At 41.1% G+C, this 22,407-nt stretch overlaps 1 protein-coding gene across 1 annotated transcript in view; it reads left to right on the top strand.

Moving 5' to 3' along the window:
- The window catches only part of LOC134358441 (tyrosine-protein phosphatase non-receptor type 13-like), a 426,694-nt gene that overhangs the window by 265,721 nt on the left and 138,566 nt on the right, over positions 1-22,407 (top strand). Inside the window, exons 27-29 of the mRNA XM_063070670.1 lie at positions 660-871; positions 11,371-11,469; positions 13,808-14,127. Coding sequence (XP_062926740.1) covers positions 660-871; positions 11,371-11,469; positions 13,808-14,127 — 631 coding nt within the window. The remainder of the gene's footprint in view (positions 1-659; positions 872-11,370; positions 11,470-13,807; positions 14,128-22,407) is intronic.

Here is a 22,407-nt window from a genome sequence, read left to right on the forward strand (position 1 = left end):
TTTGCATCTAAATATTCTTTGGGCTCACCATTGGCATAGTCAATCAAAATAAGAGCAAAAATTCATTCCAAGGAGTCCTTATACGCTGGAGGCTTGTCTGAGGCTAAAGGACTCTGCGTGTGCATGAGAGGAAATGGGTCTTGTTTTTGCTGTTGTCGCTTGTTGCTTGCTGTGTTGTGTGCTGTTCTGTCGAGCATCATGGGTGTGCTGTGTTGGTGCTGGAATGTGTGGTAACATCTGCAAGCTGCCCCCCACCCCGGCACACCCTCTGGTATGTTAGTTTTTAATGCAAATGATGCATTTCACTGTGTGTTTCGATGTACACGTGACAAATAAATTTGAATCTCAAATCTTGATCAAAACCTTAAGAGATGGGATATGAAACTCAAGGTTGCGTATGATAAACCTACTTTGATAATAAATGTACTTTGAACTTTGACGAAAATAAAGACTGGCTATAACTTCATGGTCATCTCAATGTTATGGATATTTTTTGAATTACTGATGACTAATCATCATTCTTTCATGCATAAAGACATATGGGAAGATTTATGGGAAAGACAATTATGGGAAGATTTTTGAAGTACTCAATGGAGAGATGTCGTCTGGGTGATAGAAAATATTTAATTCCTATTGATGTCCAACAATATTTTTAACAGATAATACGTTTGAGGTGAAGATGAAGAAAAATTCTGGGGGTTTAGGATTCAGCTTCCTGCAGATGTACACAGAAGCAGACTACCCCAGAGAGAGCTTGGTGAGAATTAAGAGGTTGTTTCCAGGGCAACCAGCTGGAGAGACCGGTCAGATTGAAGTTGGAGATGTCATCCTGGCTGTCAATGGAGTTGCAGTCAAGGGCCTGTCATATCAGGTGAGTGGCTAAAACAGTGACCGATGCCTTGTGAAATTAATGAACTGCCTACACTGGGGAAGTGAAACTAATTCACGATCTGTGTTAAAATAAAACAGGGAAGGCTCAAAATGCACAGCAGGTTAGGCAGCGTTCACAGAGGAAGCAGCAGAGGTACATTTAAAGCTGATGATCTCTCATCAGAAACACATGACCTCCTCCTATTCAATAGCAACTGTATGTGAAGATTTAAGTTCTAGAAATTTCTAGTGTTAGGTTACCTTTGGCCAAGGTGAAGTGTGTGTTGGTTGCAAGGTTAAATGAAGCCCCACATGATTTAACCCTTTGATGTTAGTGAAGCCAAACCTGTGATGGTGACTCTGGGGAGTGTCACACTTCACACCAGTGACCAAAGATGGGGCAGAATCATTTCTCTGATTTTCTGTGAACTAAACCATAACTGTTAGTCTCCCTTGGTAGATGTTGCCCAATCTACTGAGATGCTTTTACATTTTGTGTATTGCTCTGGATTCCAGTAGCTGCAGTTTTTTGTGTCTCCAGTGATCAGAGTGTTGGAGGGTTTGGGGCTATGGGGGATTTATGACATCTGAGAGTCAGTGACTTTGGCGATCAGGACCACTGAGGTCAGGGTAGTTGGGCAGTTGGTGATGGGATCAGGACGGGAGGGTGTTGTAAGGTTGAGATCAGTCAGAGGCATAGATATATACAGCGTAGAAACAGGCCCTTTAGCCCACTGAGTCCATGACCAACCACCCATTTACACTCATCGCATTTTATTTTCCTCACACTCTCAACAGCTCCATCCCCCACACACTAGGGTCAATTTACAGTGGCCAATTATCCTACTGACCTGCATGTCTTTGGGATATGGTAGGAAGTGTCCTGGGAAAATCCACATGGTCACAAAGGGAATGTGTAAACTCCACACCAACCAGGATTGGATCTTAGTCCTCCGGTATTGTGAGATAGTGACCATTGGAGGCAGCTGAAAACCTTGGGACAGTCTGAAAGATAGAAGGTTGCTATGGGATTTACTATCAAGATGGTCCATTCTGATACTGTACCATAAGACCAAGAATAACCAACTATCTCCATGGTCTACCTTTAGTAGCCCTTAATGATGTATTGCAGGAACAAGAGCATCAGTTCTGTTTCTGATGCAGGAATCACAGATTCAAAAGCAATTTTCACAAGGGGAAGTGTCCAGTTACATTTCCAGAGTGAACAAAAATGGAAATGGTCTTACAGAACACAAGAAAATCTGCAGATAATGGAAATAACATCTCCTCTTCACTGACAATCAACACTGCTGCACTTCAATGATGCATGCTTAACCTACTGTTCTACCTTCAACACCCATAACTGTGTGGTCAGGCACAACTTCCTCCATCTATAAATCTGCTGATAACACAGCTATTGTTGGCAGAATTTCGGATGGTGATGAAGAAATGTACAGGAGTGAGATAGATCACCTGGTTGAGTGGTGATGCAACAAAAACCTTGGACTCATTTCCAGTAAGACCAAAGAATTGATCGTGGACTTCAGGAAGGGAAAGTTGAGGGAACAATCACGCGTCCCCATCAAGGGATCAGCAGTGGAAAGGCTGAGCAATTTCAAGTTCCTGGGTGTCAATCTCTCTGAAGATCTATCCAGGGCCCAACAAACATATTGATGTAATTACAAAGAAGGCATAACAGAAACTATATTCCACTGGGAGTTTGAGGAGACTTCATACATCACCACAGATTCTTGTAAATTTCAGCAGATGTACCATGGAGAGTACTCTAGCTGGTTGCATCACCATCTGATACAGAGGGTCCACTGCACAGGATCAGAAAAAGCTGCAGAAAGTTGCAAACTCATCCAGCTCCATCTTGGGCACGAGCCTCCCCATCATCAAGGACATCACCAAAAGGCGATTCCTCAGAAAGGTGGCATCCATCATGAAGGACCCCCTCACCTAGGGCATGATACTTTCTCATTGTTACTATCGAGGAGGTACAGGAGCCTGAAGACTCACATTCATTATTATAGGAACAGTTCTTCCCCTCCACCATCAGATTTTTGAATGGACAATGTACCCACGTACACCACCTCACTGATTTTTTTTCTTTTGTCGCTCTCTTTTTGCCCTACTTGGTTAATTTAATTTTCATACATAGTTCTTATTGTAATTTATTGTTTTTTATTATTACGTATTACAATGTACTGCTGCCACAAAACAACTAGTTTCATGACATATACCAGTGATAATTAAAACTGATTCTGATGCTGGAAATCAAGATCAGCACACATGAAATGCTGGAGGAACTCAGTGCGTCAGACAGCATCTATGGAGGGGAATTCTCCATTTTATTTATTCCTCTCCATCGATGTTGTAGGACCTGCTGAGTTCTTTCTGTATTTTGCATGAGATGATCTTACACAGCTGCTCAGGGAAGGAGAGAGCCAAGGGAGCATGTGTTAATTGGCTGGAGTCCATGATTCTCCAAGTGACACAAATGCTGTAGCATGGTGGATGGGAGTGTGATGATTGAGGGTGTTGCTCTATGTTGCTCTATCTGCAGGAGTGTAAATGGAAGGAGATAAATAATGGCAAGAGAAAGGGGACAAGCGGTGCTAGAACTCTGAGATACACAACACAGCAGTTGTTAGAAATGTAAAATAAGGAATGCAGGAAGTTCAGAGAGAAAAACAGACTCCCAAAGGTATCCTGTCTATACTTCCTTTCACCTGCTTCCTGTTAGAAATGAATTCCAATCTTCCAATTTCTCTCGCTCAGTTGTACCTACACTGATTGACAAGGATTTCTGCGCTGGTCCATCTGAAATGTACTGCATCACTTTTTCCTGAACTGTGGCTTCCCGTCTTCCACCAGTGGCAGGGCTCTCAAACCTGTCTCTTCTATTTCCTGAATTCCTGCTCCCATTCTCAGCTTCCTTGTTCTCATCGTCCATCCACCAACCTCCACTTTCGACAGGCTGATTGCAACTTTCACCACTTTCACTGATTGTCCCCCAACCAGGTGCATCATTGCCCTCCCCTTCCCCTCCACTATTTTAAAGGTCCTGCTGAAGGGTCTTGGCCCAAAGTGTTAACTGTTTATTCTCCTACCATAGATGCTGCCTGACTTGCTGAGTTCTTTCAGCACTTGGTGTGTGTTGCTCAAGATTTTCAGCAACCGCAGAATCTCCTGTGTTTATAAATGAACCATTGCATCTGTGAATCCTGAATCCATTCTTCCAGCAGCAACCAATTTCCGTACAATACTTCCCTTCACAACTGCATGACATACAATGCTTGCCCTTTTACTTCTTCACCTCCCACCATCCAGGGACCTAAAACACCCTTAGATGAAGCAGTAATTCACTCACCATTATTCCAGTTTGGTCTTTGGTGTTCACAATGTGGTCACCTCTGTGATGGGAAAACCAATCACAAATTGAGTGACTGCCTTAGAAAATCCACAGATTTGATCTTGAGCTTCTAGTTATCTGGCCCAATAATTCAATGCTCCTCATTCTCTCTGACCAATCAGTATGTCTTCCTATTTTGTTCCCACAAAGCACAATTTGAGCTCAAGATACAGCACCTCATCTTCAGTCAGGGCATGTTGCAGTCTGGGACTCAGTATTAAATTCAACTGTTTCAGATTATCAGCCTTTCCTGAAAATTTAAACTAGACTGCAGATGCTTGAAATCTGAAATAGAAACAGAAAATGCTGGAAATACACAGCAGGTCAGGCCACACCTGTCGGAAGAGAAGCAGAATTAATGTTGCAGGTCAAAGACTCTTCGTTAAAACACCATTCTTTCAGTTAAGATTAGAGACAGCAGTGGATGATGATGAAGGATCTTTGACCTAAAACATTTATTTGGTTTTCCAAACCACACATGAGGTCTGGCCTGCTAAGTTTTTAACATTTTCTATTTATGCCAGAAGTGAGCAGTGCTAGTGTAAGGCCATCATCCATGACTCATTAGGGTATTCACTCTCCACAGATGCTGGTGTACTTAACATCTCACAGTCCCCAATATGTTTTAATTCTCTTCCCTCATCATTGCTCATTATTTGCTCCTCTTCAGCAATTTGTCAACACCCCATAAGTGGCCCCAACAGCAGTTGCACCGTTGAGTCCATAAGACATAGGAGCAGAATTAGGCCATTTGGCCCATCAATCCTGTCCACCATTTGATTACTGCAGATTTATTTTCTTTCTCAACCTTGTTCTCCTGCCTTCTCCTCTTAACATTTGACATTCTTACTAATCAAGAATCTATCAACCTCCACTTTAGGTATACCCAATGACTTGGACTCAACAGTCTTCTGTTGCAGTGAACTCCACAGATTCACCACCCTCTTGCTAAAGAAATTCCTCCTTATCTCTGTTCAAAACTGATGTCCTTCCATTCTGAGGCTGTGCCCTCGGGTCCAAGACTCTCCCACTATAGGAAACATTCTGTCCACATCCACCCTATCAAGGTCTTTCAATGTTCAGTAGGTTTATAGAATTGTGCAGCATAGAAGCAGACCCCTTGGCCCAATGCCTCCATGCTAATCAGAAACACATTTATTATCACTGACGTACAAGGTGAAATTTTATGACATCTGCAGCATTTCCTGTCACTTTTTAAATTTCCACTCTCACTGTGCAGCAAAATTCTCTAATTTATGCCTTCTAGCATGTTCTAAATTATTACAAAATTTGAACGCGCTTTCCTACAAATCATAAACACAAGAGGGTCTGCAGCTGCTGGAAATCCGAGTAACACACACAAAATGCTGACTTCCTCGATTTGTGTGTTTCTGTCATAAAAAAGCTGATATTGACACACTTAAACCATTTATCTAGATTAGATTCACAAAGTGGACATTATTGAGTTAACTAGAACATATTCCTGGGCTCAGTGTTGGTAGAGTTCCAGCTGGTGACAGGAGTAGTCCCACAGCAACGCAAATCCATTGTGTCAGTCTCCCAAATGCTTGTTTATATGTACATTATTTGGGCACTTGTAACCTGGGGAGCACCCGTTGTTCTCTGGTTACCATTTTAAACATCCATGTTTTGGTGAGACAGTGTGATAAATAACTACTGGATAGAGGGCATGGAGAAGGCACCTGGGCTACAGGAAGAACTTCAAGTGTTTACATGGGAGAAGGGAAGATCTAGTGATGTTGTAGAACTTTTACGTTTCTGAAGGGCGCACACAGAATAATTATCAAGCTGGAAAATAATCAGAGTGGAAGGTATTGAAGGGGGTGAAGATGCTGGAAGATGAGCTGTTAAATGTAGAGTGTGGTAGGGTGGACAAGAAGGGCTCTATTGTAGTCTGGGAGAGATAGTTAGTGGTGCATTGTTCTAAAGGATGTCTAACCAAAGCTCTGAGTAGTGGTAACATTACTTTTACCTGGTCGCATTCCTGTCCATGTGGTGAAGCAAGACTCCACTAGCATTCTCTTTAATAGTTGATATTCCACCATCTCCAACCTGATGACCTGATCTTTATTTTCCACTTGGCTTGTCTCCCAGATCTCCAAAAGGGCAATAGACTCAACAGGGACCTGTCCACTCTTCATTCTTCACCAACACGCTCATTCTTCAGGGCTTCTTCCTTTGTGACCTACCTGGCATGAGTCTTTCCAGCAATGTTTAGTACTTTATCAAGATTTCAGTATTCACAGTGTATCTGATTAGTGATCCATCCCAGGATGATAACAGATAACATACAGCACCTGCATGTTGGACTCACTCCAAAACTCCATTGACTCCAATGAGGCAGAGTACAATGCATTGTCCTAACTATATAATGCATTGAGTGCTGTTGATTAGAGATTAATTTAGACCATAAGACCATAAGACAAAGGAGCAGAAGTCGGCCATTTGGCCCATCGAGTCTGCTCTGCTATTTTATCATGAGCTGATCCATTCTCCCATTTAGTCCCACTCCCCCGCCTTCTCACCATAACCTTTGATGCCTTAGCTACTCAGATACCTATCAATCTCTGCCTTAAATACACCCAATGACTTGACCTCCACTGCCGCCCGTGGCAACAAATTCCACAGATTCACCACCCTCTGGCTAAAAAAATTTCTTCTCATCTCTGTTCTGAATGGGCGCCCTTCAATCCTTAAGTCATGCCCTCTCGTACTAGATTCCCCCACCATGGGAAACAACTTTGCTACATCCACTCTGTCCATGCCTTTCAACATTCAAAATGTTTCTATGAGGTCCCCCCTCATTCTTCTAAACTCCAAGGAATACAGTCCAAGAGCGGTCAAACTTTCCTCATATGTTAACCCTCTCATTCCTGGAATCATTCTAGTGAATCTTCTCTGAACCCTCTCCAACATCAGCACATCCTTTCTTAAATAGGGAGCCCAAAACTGCAAACAGTACTCCAAGGGAAGTCTTACCAGTGCCTTATAGAGCCTCAACATCACATCCCTGCTCCTATACTCTATTCCCCTAGAAATGAATGCCAACATTGCATTCGCCTTCTTCATCACCGACTCAACCTGGAGGTTAACCTTAAGGGTATACTGCACGAGGACTTCCAAGTCCCGTTGCATCTCAGAACCTTGAATTCTCCCCCCATTTAAATAATAGTCTGCCCATTTATTTCTTCTGCCAAAGTGCATAATCATACACTTTCCAACATTGTATTTCATTTGCCACTTCTTTGCCCATTCTTCCAATCTATCCAAGTCTCTCTGCAGACTCTCCGTTTCCTCAGCACTTCTGGCCCCTCCACCTACCTTTGTATCATCAGCAAACTTAGCCACAAAGCCATCTGTTCCATAATCCAAATCGTTGATGTACAACATAAAAAGAAGCGGCCCCAACACGGACTCTTGTGGAACACCACTGGTAACCGGCAGCTAACCAGAATGGGGTCCCTTTATTCCCACTCTCTGTTTCCTGCCAATCAGCCAACGCTCTATCCACATATGTAACTTTCCTGTAATTCTATGAGTTTTTATCTTGTTTAGCAGCCTCATGTGCGGCACCTTGTCAAAGGCCTTCTGAAAATCCAAATAAACAACATCCACTGCACCTCCCTTGTCTAGCCTACTCGTAATTTCCTCAAAAAATTACAATAGGTTCGTCAGGCAGGATTTTCCTTTAAGGAAACCATGCTGAGTTCTGCCTACCTTGTCATATGCCTCCAGGTACTCTGTAACCTCATCCTTGACAATCGACTCCACCAACTTCTCAACCACCAATTCAAGCTAACAGGTTTATAATTTCCTTTTTGCTTCCTTGCCCCCTTCTTAAATAGCAGAGTGACATTTGCAATCTTCCAGTCCTCCGGAACCATAGCAGAATCTATTGACTTTTGAAAGATCATTGCTAATGCCTCTGTAATCTCCACAGTTACTTCCTTCAGTACATGAGGATGCATTCCATCTGGTCCGGGAGATTTATCTACCCTTAGACTATTCAGCTTCCTGAGTACTTTCTCTGTCGTATTTGTGACTGCGCACACTTCACTTCCCTGACACCCTTGAGTGTAAGGTATACTGCTGATATCTTCCTCAGTGAAGACTAATGCAAAGTACTCATTCAGTTCCTCCGCCATCTCCTTATCTCCCATTACAATTTCTCCAGCATCATTTTCTATTGGTCCTATATCTACTCTCACTTGTCTTTTACTCTTTATATACTTGGAAAAAGCTTTTAGTATCCTCTTTGATATTATTTGCTAGCTTCCTTTCATAGTTCATCTTTTCCCTCTTAATGACCTTCTTAGTTTCCTTTTGCAAGCTTTTAAAAAGTTCCCAATCCTCTGTCTTACTACTAATATTTGCTTCCTTGTATGCCCTCTTCTTTGCTTTAACTTTGGCTTTGACTTCTCTTGTCAGCCACGGTTGCATCCTTTTTCCATTCGAAAATTTCTTCTTTTTTGGAATATATCTGTTTTGCACCTTCCTCACTTCTCGCATAAACTCCAGCCACTGCTGCTCTGCCATCCTTCCTGCCAGTGTTCCTTTCCAGGCAACTTTGGCCAGTTCCTCTCTCATGCCACTGTAATTTCCTTTACTCCACTAAAATACCGACACATCGGATTTCGGCTTCTCTTTCTCAAATTTCACAGTGAACCCAATCATGTTATGATCACTGCCTCCTAAGGGTTCCTTCACCTCATCTCTCTAATCACCTCTGGTTCATTACACAATACCCAATCCAGTACAGCCAAACCCCTAGTGGGCTCAACAACAAGCTGTTCTAAAAAGCTATCTCGTAGACATTATACAATTTCTCTCTCTTGAGATCCAGTACTGACCTGATTTTCCCAATCCACTCGCATGTTAAAATCCCCTACAATTATCATAGCACCTCCCTTCTGACAAGCCTTTTCTATTTCCAGTTGTAATTTGTAGTCTACATCGCTGTTAGGAGGCCTGTATATAACTGCCATCAGGGTCCTTTTACCCCTGCTATTTCTTAGCTCAACCCATAAAGATTCTGCACCTTCCGATCCTATGTCACCTCTTTCTAATGATTTAATATCATTTCTACCAATAAAGCCACGCCACCCCCTTTGCCTACCTTCCTATCCTTCCGATACACCGTGTATCCTTGGATGTTCAGCTCCCAGAGACATGCATCCTTTAGCCACATCTCAGTGATGGCCACAATATCATACCTGCCAATCTGTAGCTGTATGACAAGATCATCCCCCTTATTCCTTATGCTATGTGCATTTAAGTATAACACCTTAAGACCAGTATTTGGTACTTTTTGCTTTGATTGCACTGCAACTCATCCCAGTGGCTGCAAATTTGCCCCATCATCTGCCTGTCCTTCCTGACATCTTTACTGCTCACTATCTTAGATTTATTTCTGTTTTCCCCCTCCTCTGCTCCATCGTTCCGGTCCCATCCCCCTGCCATTTAAGTAATTTCTAGGCAATTACTTTTTTAAATTGTCTTTTTTTTAATGGATAAAAAAACAAAACCAGGAACAGTGTATTCAGAGTGACAAGACTAATCTTGGGCAGATTTAAGGCAAGCACTATTTCTTAATATGACTGGGATAGTGTCAGACAAAATGTTCAGAAATAGTAGTTAAGGAATAAGAGGTCATTTAATCAGTACAGTGGCACTGGTGTTGTGAACAAATAAAGTCAAACTGGCTAAATGTTTCTCTTCGATCAAGCTTCTTGGTGTGACCTTAGAATCTGGCATTGAATTTTCATCTTTTAAAATCATTATCCTGATTATTTTAAAGACAATAAACAACAGTTACTAATTAAGGTATTTTTAGGCTATATTTTAGTTCTTATCCAGATGAGATGAAGGAGTATCAGTTTTCTATCACACCAGGGTGAACAATTCCTCTTATCTATTACCCCCATTAATATTAATTCTTCACTTCTTTTTCCTAGTAAATGATTTTTCTCCTTAAAGTGGGCCACCACTTTGGGGTGATATTCCACAGGTACTGCAGTTTCTGGAGTCTTGCGCAAGCCACCTATCTTTCCTCATGAGCCAAGTCAGTGTTTGGACTCAGATCGTTTGCCCCAGTAGGAAGTATCATATCCGAGCTTTGGATGACCTGACCCACGCATGAAGATTTTGGGCAAATGGGGCACTGGAGTGACCAACTGTGATTGAAAGACTAATTTTCCCTTCTGAGATTAGGTCATTGATAGCAATTCCTGGTTTGTTATTGTCACACGTACTGAGATACAATGGGAAGCTTGCACGGCATGCTGTTCATGCAGATCAGATCATTACAGAGTGCACTGAGGTAGAATTTGCAGGCTAATTCTACCATTGTGCAAAGTGATTTAGTTTCACAAGGACTACCTCAGCCATTAGGTTATTCCATGTAATCAACAGTTCAAATGAAGAGTCTCGATCCAAAATGTTGACTGCCCGTATCCTTCCATAGATGTTGCCTTGCTGACCCATTGAGTTCCTCCAGCATTTCATGTGATGCTCCAGATTTCAGCATCTGCAGGCTCTTGTATCGTGTTTTTTTAAAATTTTGATTTGACCCAGCATTTCTCTTTAGTTTTGTTTTTGATGCATGTGGCTAATTCATGCTGACCTTTGACCCAAAGAAGATAAAAACATTTTTTTTCAAACATGCTGTGAGTTGAGATTTTTGAACTGATTAGTTGCTAAGTATTGGTGTTGGACTATCTGTTCCTATCAGCCATTAACACATTAATTTTCTGCACAGAAGAGTGGTAAATTGCTCCATTCAAACTCTGTGCCTTGTTTTAGTGAAAGAGTCTGATCTTATAGCTAAGATCACTGACTAGCTATGCTGAGATTGATTATACCTAGCTTCACTTTTAATCTAGCTGTCCTTATTGCACTCCAGTATTAAATCTTTGTCAACATTTTAATGTTGCCCCGCCCTGCTCCGCTCTGTTGCTTACAATTCTTCAGTGTGCCAGAGAAAGAATTAATGCTTAGAGCTAGTTGTAAAGAGATGTTATCTGATCAAGATTTCTATTCAACTGTTATCTCATTTTCAACAGGAAGTGCTTCATCTTCTCCGCGGAGCTCCCCCAGATGTCACGATGAGGCTGTGCAGACCTGCGCCAGGAATTCTGCCTGAAATAGATCCCCAAAACCTGGTAAATTTATCGAGCTCTGACAGTGCTAGAGGCTATTGGGGTGGGGGAGTGGATGCCGGTTGAGAATGTAATGTTTTAGGAATAGATAACTGAACGGTTCATGAACCCATGAACACTACTTTACTATTTTGCTCTCCTTCGGCACTGTTTGTCTATTTTTTGTTGTAATTTCTTACACTTTCTTATTGTAAATTATAGTTTTTTAAATATCTTGTACTTTACTGCAGCCACAAGGCAACAACTTCAGTGACATATGGCAGTGATAATTCTGATCCTGATTCTGAGGGTTCAAGTTATATGGGGAGTGTACCACAAGGCGTTAGAAGTGACGAAAAGACCTAAACCTCTCAGATGAAGATTGTGGGATTGAAAATGTACTGCAAAAGGATAGCATGCCAGGAAATATGTCAGTGTTGTGAGGATGTGAGTGGCTGTATTGTCCTGCACATATTCCCACGTTCTCACCTTGCCCATGGCTTGGTTAACAGACAAAAAGCCCTTCTGCCTCCTTGTACACGAAAGTGATGTCCACCACAGACAGTGGTGTGACAGGATGTTGGTCCCAGGACAAAGCATGGTCAAACCTCTGACCGTTACCAGTTTAATGCACTCCTTCAGCACCAGAAAAATTCCCTGGTCCGAATCTCTTAGCTTGTCAAATGTAAGAGGTAGAAAGGGGAAAGTGAGCCATTGGTTCTTAGGGCTAAACACCTGCTGCCGAGTTCATCCACTTGCACAAGTTGGAAATTTTATTGATATGCCAACACAGCAAGATGTCTCGAAGGGAATACTACCAAATAGTGCATACCAGGTCGCAGAAATGTGCTCTGAAGTTTGGTGCAGCCAATGCAAAGGCCACGTAGGAAAGGATCACAAAAGTAGACTCCTTCCATTACTGCAAATGGAAGGGAAGAGTCAGGTAGGGAAGCCCTTCAAAAATTAAAAGAATGGACCACCCTAAGGGACCAGATGAATAGCAATGTAAGATTGTGTAAAAGAAACGTTAACACCGCTGAATGTATTGGCCAAATGACACTAAGAATGTAAAAAATATTGTTTGCACTGCATTTCTTTATGTATCTTTCGGTGTCTTGTTGTGATAAACTTTATTTTTGGAAATAAATTGCAATGATTTGATATCAGGAGGTGAGTGCAATTACCATTCCATATTTCTGAGAATGGTGACCAATAATAAACATCCCCAGAATTTAATTCACTTGTAGCCCCCAGCTGACACTTGATGAAAGATTTTTGAAATCAGTGAAAGTGGCAGTAGAGTCAAAGCAGGTTCATTCATAATGTCCTTCAGTGACCAGAGCTTGGAGGATACATCTGCCAAGTCCTACACTCCATAATACCGTAAGATAGAGGGGCTATTTGACCTATCAAGTCTTCTCTGCTCTTACATGAATTTATTTTCCCTCTCAACATCCTAATGTTTTTTCCCTGTAGCCTTTGATGCCCTTGTTAATCAAGAATCTATCAACCTCAGCCTTAAATGTACCTAAATACTTGGCCTCCACAGCCATCAGTGCAATGAATTCCTCAGATTCACCACTTTCCTCATCTCTGTTTTATGGGGATATCCTTCTTTTCTGAGGCTGTGTCCTCTGGTCCTAGACTTTTTCACTATTGGAAACATCCTCTCCTCATCCACTCTATCGAACCTTTTCAATGTTTGCTAGGTTCCAATGAAATTCCCCAGCATTCTTCTAAATTCTAGTGAATATAGGCCCAGAGCCATCAGTTGCTCTTCCTACAATAATCCTTTCATTCCCAAGATCTTTCTTGTAAACCTCCTCTGGACCCTCTCCAATACCAGTGATTCTTTCCTATACCCAAAACTGCTCACAATATTCCAAATGTGATCTGACCAATGCCTTACATCTTTGCTTTTATATTCTAGTCCTCTCAATTGAATTAAAAGTGAGGAGGCTCTGAACAACTGTATCAATATTCCAACTCAAAACCCAAACTTCCCACTCTTGGGGTCCTTCCTGCAGATATGAATCATGAATCATGTTTCAATAAATGGTTCTTTCAACAAATTTTGAATATTTACAATTAAGCTCCATTCAAATTTCAGAATCAGAATGAGGTTTATCATCACTGACCTATGTGAAATGTGTTGTTTTATAGCAGCAGTACGGAGCAGAGACATAATAACTATGAATTACAAAATAATAATTATGTTTACTCATTATGCTCTTCTCTCAGGAGCAACTGAGAATCACTCGGGTGTTGCTGGTTTGTGCTTTATGACCATGCTTATTCTAAATGTTCATATTTAGCATTGACAAAGATACCCACTGTCAACATTTCATTTTTGAAATGCTAGACTCCAATTTCGTCACCTGTGAAAGAAATGTCTGTGTTGAAAGTGCCCAACTTGCCACTGCAAGAGCTGCTTCAGGAGGACAGACCACACCAGGGAGCAGAGTGTGGAGAAGGTCCCCAGAGTTTCACTCAGTCCCCATATTCCAGCGATCACGAGTGCAGATTGGACACAGTGGAGGAAGCCGTGGAACAGGAAGAGCACTTCCAAGATGTTCCACTTGACGCAACAAATTTGGAATTAGTTACTGCTCTGGCTGAAGATCTGAGGCAGAACTGCTACTCATCCTGTGACCTACCTATTGTACTGCCAGGGACACAGAGGTGAGTACCATCATTCTCCACATTCCTTCAATCTACCTCGCAAGTCCTCAAATAGCCACAGAACACTTCAGTGTTAGATATTGCCTGGAACAATCTGATCTGTACAACAGATCTGTGAAATTCTAATCATGAAGTGGAATAAATTTAGACCTACAGTTTTTTTCAGCAGGAATAAATGATTAATACCAAATTAGATGTTCAAATTGTTGGCTACATTCCCAGGCTGAGCTATTCATAGAGGCATACATTCATACTGTACAGAAATAGACCCTTCAGCCCAACTGCTCCCTGCTATCCTATGTTAGTTCCATTTGTCCACGTTTGGCCTAGAGTCCTATAAACCGGGAGTCCCCAGTCTTTTTAATGCCATAGACCCCTACCATTAACCGAGGGGTCTGTGGACCCCAGGTTGGGAAACCCTGCTCTATAACTTTCCAATTAGTATACCTGCCCAAGTGTCTTTAAAATGTTGTTAATGTACCTGCCTCAACCACTCCTTCTGGCAGTTCATTTAGTAGCCTTTCAGGTTCCTACTAAGTTTCTCTCCTCTCACCTTCAACTGGGAAGAGACTGTGCGTTAACAAATTTCATGACATATGCTGGTGATATTAAATCTGATTCTGATTTTGCTTTCACCCTACCTGTGCCTTTCATGATTTTATACACATAAAAATGCGCCTTTGTCTCGTAAGATTTACTATTCACAGAAAAACATGCTGATTCTCTCCTATTTTCTGTGTTGCTGTCTCCACTAAATGCAGCTTATGCCACCTGTCTGCGTAAACTTTCACAGTGCTCAAAACACCAAGAGAGTTAAATAAAATACAGCTTCAGTTCAGCTTCATTTGACCTATACCTAGTTATTAGATTTAGATTAGATTAGATTCAACTTTATTGTCATTGTACTGAGTACAGATACAAAGCCAATGAAATGCGTTTAGCATCTGACCAGAAATGCAAAGAATAGTGTTATTTACAAAATAACTGCGAGTAAAAAAAGTGCTACAGCACACAAATATAAAAGTACTGAGACAGTACAATATGGGTGCAATACTGCTTAGCACAGTGATGTGAGGTTCAGCAGTGTCACAGCCTCAGGGAAGAAGCTCTTCCTGTGCCTGCTGGTGCAGGAGCGGAGGTTCCTGTAGCGCCTACCGGATGGGAGGAGAGTAAAAAGTCCATGGTGAGGGTGAGATGCATCCCTGATGATGCTTTTCACCCTGCCCAGGCAGCGTTTATGGTAGATGTTCTCAATGGTGGGCAATTGGGTGCTGATAATCCGCTGTGGTTTTCACCACACACTGGATTGCTTTGTGGGAGTTATGGCGGGAGTTGTGTCCTCTGTAAACATGATGATCAGCTGGATTGATCTAGTAAGAAGTGATATATTGTGGGATACTTCACGGTATCATCTGTTAGAAACAGACGTGTGAGAGGTCCATCATCAAGGACCCCTTCCACCCAGGCCATGCTCTCTTCTCGCTGCTGCCATTGGGAAGGAGGTACAGGAACTTTAAGTCCCACACCACCAGGTTCAGGAACAGTTATTACCCTTCAACTGTCAGCTTCCTGAACCAGCATGGATGACTTCACTCACATCAACCCTAAACTGATTCCGCCACCTATGGACTCACTTTCAAGGACTCTACAACTCTTGTTCTCAATAAATAAATACATATTTATGTATGTATGTATTTATTTATTTAATCTACCTACAGTATCTAACTATTCAATTATCTATCTATCTACTCACCTATCTATCTATTTATTTATTTGCAAAGTTTTGTCTACTTTTGCACATTGCTTGTTTGTCAGTCTTTATGTGCAGCTTTTCATTGATTCGATTGTATTTCTCTCTTGTGCTGTGATGTTTGCAGGAAAATGAATCTCAAGGTCCTATATGGTGACACCTACATACTGTGATACTAAATTTGCTTTGAACTTTGATAAACAGGTGACACATTGAGAGTAGGAGAGAGACTAGGTTGAGGAAGGCACAGTTCCCAATGTGGTGGAAAGAAAATATTCCAGTATGTGCAACTTTCCAGATCTGAATTTACTTGTTTATTTTAATGAACTACACTCAGTGGCCACTTTCTTAGGTACCTCCAATATCTAATAAAGTGGCCACTGAGAGTATGTTTGTGGTCTTTTGCTGCAGCCCATCCACTTCAAGGCTCGCCATCTTGTGCATTCAGGAATGCTCTTCTGCACAAATGGCGTAAGTATTTGTGTTACTGTCACCTTCCTGTCAGTTTGATCCAGACTGGCTATTCTCTTCTGACCTCTCTCATTATCAAGGCATTTTCAGCCACAGAGCCACTGCTCACTGGACATTTTTTTCTCTTGTTTTGTGCACCATTATCTGTAAATTCCTGAGACTATTGTGCATGAAAATCCCAGGAGATCAGCAGTTTCTGAGATACTCAAACCAATAATCATTCCAGCACCAATAATCATTTCCTCAATCAAAGTAATTTATATCACATTTCTTTCCCACTCTGATGTTTGGTCTGAACAATAACTGAACTTTTTGACCACATCGGCATGCTTTTATGCATTGAGTTGTTGCCAGGTGATTGGCTAATTACATATTTGCATTAATGAGCAGGTGTGCAGGTGTCCTGAATAAAGTGGTCACTGAGTGTAATAATACTAAAGAATAATTTTATTTATCTAGCTCATTTCATACAGTAAGATGCAGACCCAAAGTCCTTTACATAGATTAGATTATGAAGACGCAGTCCTCTTTTATTGTCATTTAGTAATGCATGCATTAAGAAATGATACAATATTTCCTCCGGTGTGATATCACAAAACACAGGACAGACCAAGACTGAAAAAAACTAACAAAACCACATAATTATAACATATAGTTACAACAGTGCAACAATACCATAACTTGATGAAGAAGTCCATGAGCACAGTAAAAGTTCAAAGTCTCTCAAATGTCCCACATCTCACGCAGACAGGAGAAGGAAGAAAAACTCTCCCTGCCATACCCGACCACAGTCCGACTCTGAGTCATCCAAAAACTTTGAGCTCTGATCAGCTCTCCGACACCAAGTACTGAGCGCCATCTCTATCCGAACGATTCGACCTCCATCTCGGTTGCCAACAGCAGGCAAAGCCGGGGATTTTGAGGCCTTCCCTCCGAAAGATTCCTGACCACGCAGTAACAACAGCAGCGAACGAGCGTTTCAGAAATTTTTCCAGATATTCCTCTGTGCTTTCACGTCCATCTCCATCAAATCAGAATTGTCCACAGCCCCTATTTAACGGATATGATATCGATTGTAAAGATAAATCAATATAGTCAAAAAATGAGACAAAATTAAAAATCATAAATAAAGACAACCATTATATGGAATAAAATGTAATCAAGTACATCAAATTATATAAATGTAATCAACACCAACAGGCACTAAGCAGGCCAAGTTAAAAGAAGTAGGTTTTTAGAAGGGTTTTGAAATATTCCACAGTACTAGCCTGGCATATCTCATTTGGTAGTTTTCCAGATGTTTGGTCCATAAGAGCCAGTTCTTATATGCTTGGCTTTTGGGACATTAAGCAAACTAGTATTCACAGATCTGAGATGATGATTAGGGATGTAAAGAGATATACATTCCAAAATATACAGAACAGCTAGATTATTCAGGGCCTCATATATGATTAAGAGTATTTTAAAACTGATCCTAAAGGACACAGTCAGCCAATGTAATAATGTTCTTTTTTGGGTTAAGATTCTTGCTGCTGAATTTTTAGCTGCAGCTGATTTATATCTTTCTTAGTCAGCCTGAAAAGAGTGCATTACAGTAGTCTAATCAGCTAAAATTAAAAGCGTGTTTCAATTTTTCTGAATCTTGACATGTTATAAGAAATTGAACTCTTGCAATATTTCTTAAATGAAAGAACGCAGTCCAGTAGTATGGTTGATGTGGGATTTGAAATTTAGCTCTGGGTCGATAATAATGCATAAATTCTTTATTTCTGGCTTGATTTCGTAAGGCCAGATGATCAAGTTTATTTCTACGATTCATGTTTTTCTTGCTACCAATAACCAAAATTTCTTTTTTTTCCCCCTTATTTAGTTTAATGAAATTCGAACTCATCCATTCTGTAATGCTAGTAAGGCACTACACCAGAGGTTAGCACCTCAAGGTCATCTGGTGTAATAGACAAATACAGTTGTGTGTCATCTGCATAACTGTGGTAATTCACCTTGAGTTTTGAAATAATCTGACCTAATGGGAGCAGTAGAATGTGAACAGCAACGGGCCAAGAATTGATCCTTGCAGAGCGATTAGCATAGAATCATCACAAATGGTTATTTACGTGATATTTATCTACACTGCTTTTAGCATGAAAAGAAATTTTCAAGCCTGCCATTCTCATAAAAGTTATAGAGCAATACAGCAGCCCAAATCATCCATGCCAACCATGATACCCAATAAGCTAGTCCTATTTGCCTGCATGCTCTTCCAGAAACACCAAGGAAAGCTGAATCAAGAAACTGAGTGAGAGGTAATTGTATAATTTGCCTCCACAGAATTTAATTGCTTTGCTAATACAGATTGTGTCCAATCATGTTGGATAAGTGAAGCATTTATTTGCTTCCAGTATACTTAACTGTTTTAAAACAGCTCTATGTGGTCTGGTCTGTCCTGGAGATATTCCTGGTAAATCAGATCACAAACAGACACTGTAATCCCACCAACTTTAATACTTGGGCAGTAATTCATTTCTGACACAATAAGAATGTGAGTAAAAGTGAAACAGGTAGCGTGGTAGCATAACAGTGTTACAGCAGCAGTGATCACAAATTGGGTTTCGATTCATGCAAGGAGTTTGTACATTCTCCCTAGGACCACATTTTAAAAAAAAATAAGATTTGCCCTCCTTAGTACATACAAAATGTTTGATATCACAGCTCAGTAGATGTAGGAAGAATATTTGCCCTGACTGGGAGACGTAGAACTAGAAATCACACTCTCCTGTGATTCATGTGATGGGGGCAAGGTAGCAAAAAGGTTAGTGTAATGCTGTTATGGCACTGCTGATCTTCAAATGGGATTCAATTCATGCCACTTGTCTGTAAGGAGTTTGTACGTTTTCCCTGTGACCATGTAGATTTCCTCCAGATACTTCTGTTTCCTCCCACATTCCAAAGATGTACAGTTAGGGTCAGTGAGTTGTGGGCATACAATGTTTGCACCCGGTGCAGCACCAGACTTGCAGGCTGCCCAGCACAATCCTTTTTGACTTGATTTCAAAGTTCAAAGTATATTTTTATCAAACTACTCCTTGTGTGATATACACTACTGAAATTCATCTTCTTCAGACAGCCATGAAACAAAGATAACCCTGGGAGCCGTTCATAGAAAAACATCAACCCACCCCCATATGCGAAAAAAAAACAAACAGCAACAGCACATCACCCCGCCACACACACACACACACACACACACACACACACACATACAAAAAGCAAATTGTTCAAATGACAATGAGAATATCAAACCTTTCCCCATGCGCAAACAAACAAATCGCTCAAATGGCTATAAGAAACAATGAGAGAAAATATAGAATATAAAATCACAAGATGGAAAAGGTCCAATCAAACTACAGTCCAATCCATAAACCACAGACCCAGAACTTCAGTACCATCCTCTGACAGCATCGAGGAAGAGAGAGACCATTCAAGCGCAGGGGCCTTCCCTCGGGAGCAGTGAGCAAGAGGGAGAGAGAGAAACCGTCACACGCCAACACCTTCCTCTGACAACAGTGAGCGAGAGGCCGGTAAACAGCACTGACACCTCCCTCACTCACCTCAATGTTTCGATCTTCCTCGGCGCTTTAATCAGCGAGATCAGTGAGAAATGGTGTCGATCATAGGCTCGCTCCCTGTCTCTAAGCTCCTTGACCTCGAACGTTCTCGGGGACGGCAAAGCGCCAGATTACTCAATCGGCCCGAAAACACACCATCAAACTGTAGATCACAGGCTCCAACAGCACCAGAGTCAAAAAGAAAACAAAGATGTGAAAGGAGTAAAAGAAGCAGTTTTGTGGACTAGCTGGAAGATGTAGCCTGAGGTAGCACGGTTCGCTGGCACCATCTTGACGCAAATGACACATTTCATTGTGTGTTTCGATATTTCAATGTACATGTGGCACATAAAATTAATCTAATCTAATATAATCTCATGTTAGATTCTACTTGAAGGCCAGGAGATTTATCACTTTTCCTTCATACTTTTAGCAATAAAGCATTTAGTCCTGACTCCAGCAGCTCACTGTTGCTTTCTGGTCTTTGATCCCTTGACTTCGTGCTGGAGTCTCTGCTCATTGCTTGGATCGTGAGACCAACCACCAGAGCTCTTAGTGGGTGCAGTGGCATGGCACCAACTCCTCCTGAAACAAATATACACGAGAAGTTATGGACACCCAATCAACTAAATTTCTCCAATCAATTTATAAATTTATATAGAGTTAAATAGCACAGAGAGGGCCCTTCAACCCAGTATCAATGCTGACCAAGTTGCCTACCTGGGCTAAATCTATTTGCCCACATTCTCTGTATATTTGACCTGAATCTCTCTAAACCTTTCCTATCATGTACCTGTCCAAATGTCTTTTATACAGTGTAAAAAAAACTGAAGATGCTGAAAGCTTCTCATGTGGGATTTGTCAAAATTAAGCAGAGGTAAAATTACAAACCCTTCTAAAGGCTCTCTTAAGACCCTTTTGTATTCATAAAGTATCAGCATCTTTTATCACATCGTTATGCTGCATAACAATTTTCCCTGTGCTCAGAGGCCTGAAGAGATTCTGTTGTCTCATTATTATGCAGTGTCCCACATCAACGGCCTTTCATTATCCAACAGAAAATTGGATCATCCAGTCTTATGAGGAATTTCCGTTATAGCTATTCCAATCTGCTTCACATAATGAGTTTCAAACCCATGGTGTGAATTACTATCAAGGATCTCTCATGGTTAGGCATCACTGACACAATAGTAAACAATTCAATCCCCACTCCGGATCACAAACTCATTCCCAGCGCCACAAAAATCTAATAGTATATTTAAATAATCCATTTCCAAGTTAATTCTGATAATAGATGGGTTTCAACACATGTTGCTTGAAAGCCTGTTTTATTTATTTTTTTATTTAGAGATACAGCACAGAACAGGCCCTTCTGGCCCAAAGAGGGGGGTCAGGCAGGATCCCACCTATTTAACACTAGCCTAATTGCAGGGCAGTTTACAATGACTTTTAACCTACTAACCGGTATATCTTTGAACTGTGGGAGGAAATTGGAGCACCCGGAGGAAATCCACGCAGTTTCGCGGGGAGAACGTACAAACTCATTATAGGCGGCGCCGGAAATGAACTTGGAACTCCGGAACGCCCCGTGCTGCAATAGTGTTGCTCTAATCACTACACTACTGTGGCACCCTTGTTCTCAGTGTCCTGTCACAGTATTGGGTTGGTAACCACGGCTGGAGCAGCTGTAAACAAGATTGTTGTTTATCTTAGTGGCAGTTAATGTGTCAGCTCCAAAAATAGTTTCATTTGCACTTCACTGACAAGATTAACAGTTTCCTGGCAAAGAGCAAAATGTTCTTTATGTGTTGTAAATAAGATTATTTTATAGCCGCAAGAATAATCCTGTTCTTTTTCAATATGCACCACTTCTGCAGAATCTCTTCATTGACTGTTCTAATATCTTGTTTTTCTTAATTCCTCTTCTCATTTTTCTCCCTCCTTTCATTTTCCGTATGCCTCTTCTTTGTCTCACCTCCATGTCATTATTTTTATGTCTTAAGTTCTCGTAATTTCTAACTGTGGAATGATCTGCCAGATCCCTATATAAGAAATATTTTTAAAAATAACTGCCGATTTTGGAAACCTGAAATGATAACAGAAAATGCCAGAAAAATAAACAGCTGGTCAGGCAGCATCTGTGGAAAGAGGAAAAAAAACCTTGCCTTTTAGTTTAAAGATCCAGTATCAGAAATCAGTAAGATGAACAAGTTTGTTAAGTAGAAAATAACTTTTAATTAACTTGTTTTCTCAGTTTGCTTTCTTCCCCATTCCAAACCCGCAGTTACCCAGTCTCTTTCCTCTTACCCCATGTGGTTCCATCACTCACATACTCAACCCACCTGAACCCCCAACCCACTTCCCTTCCTACACTGTTCCCATGTATGCATTATCCCTCCAGCAATTTGTGTGTGTTGCTTGGATTTCCAGCATCAGCAGATTTTATCTTGTTTG

This window comes from Mobula hypostoma, chromosome 18, assembly GCF_963921235.1.
Source record: "Mobula hypostoma chromosome 18, sMobHyp1.1, whole genome shotgun sequence".
NCBI lineage: Eukaryota > Metazoa > Chordata > Chondrichthyes > Myliobatiformes > Myliobatidae > Mobula > Mobula hypostoma.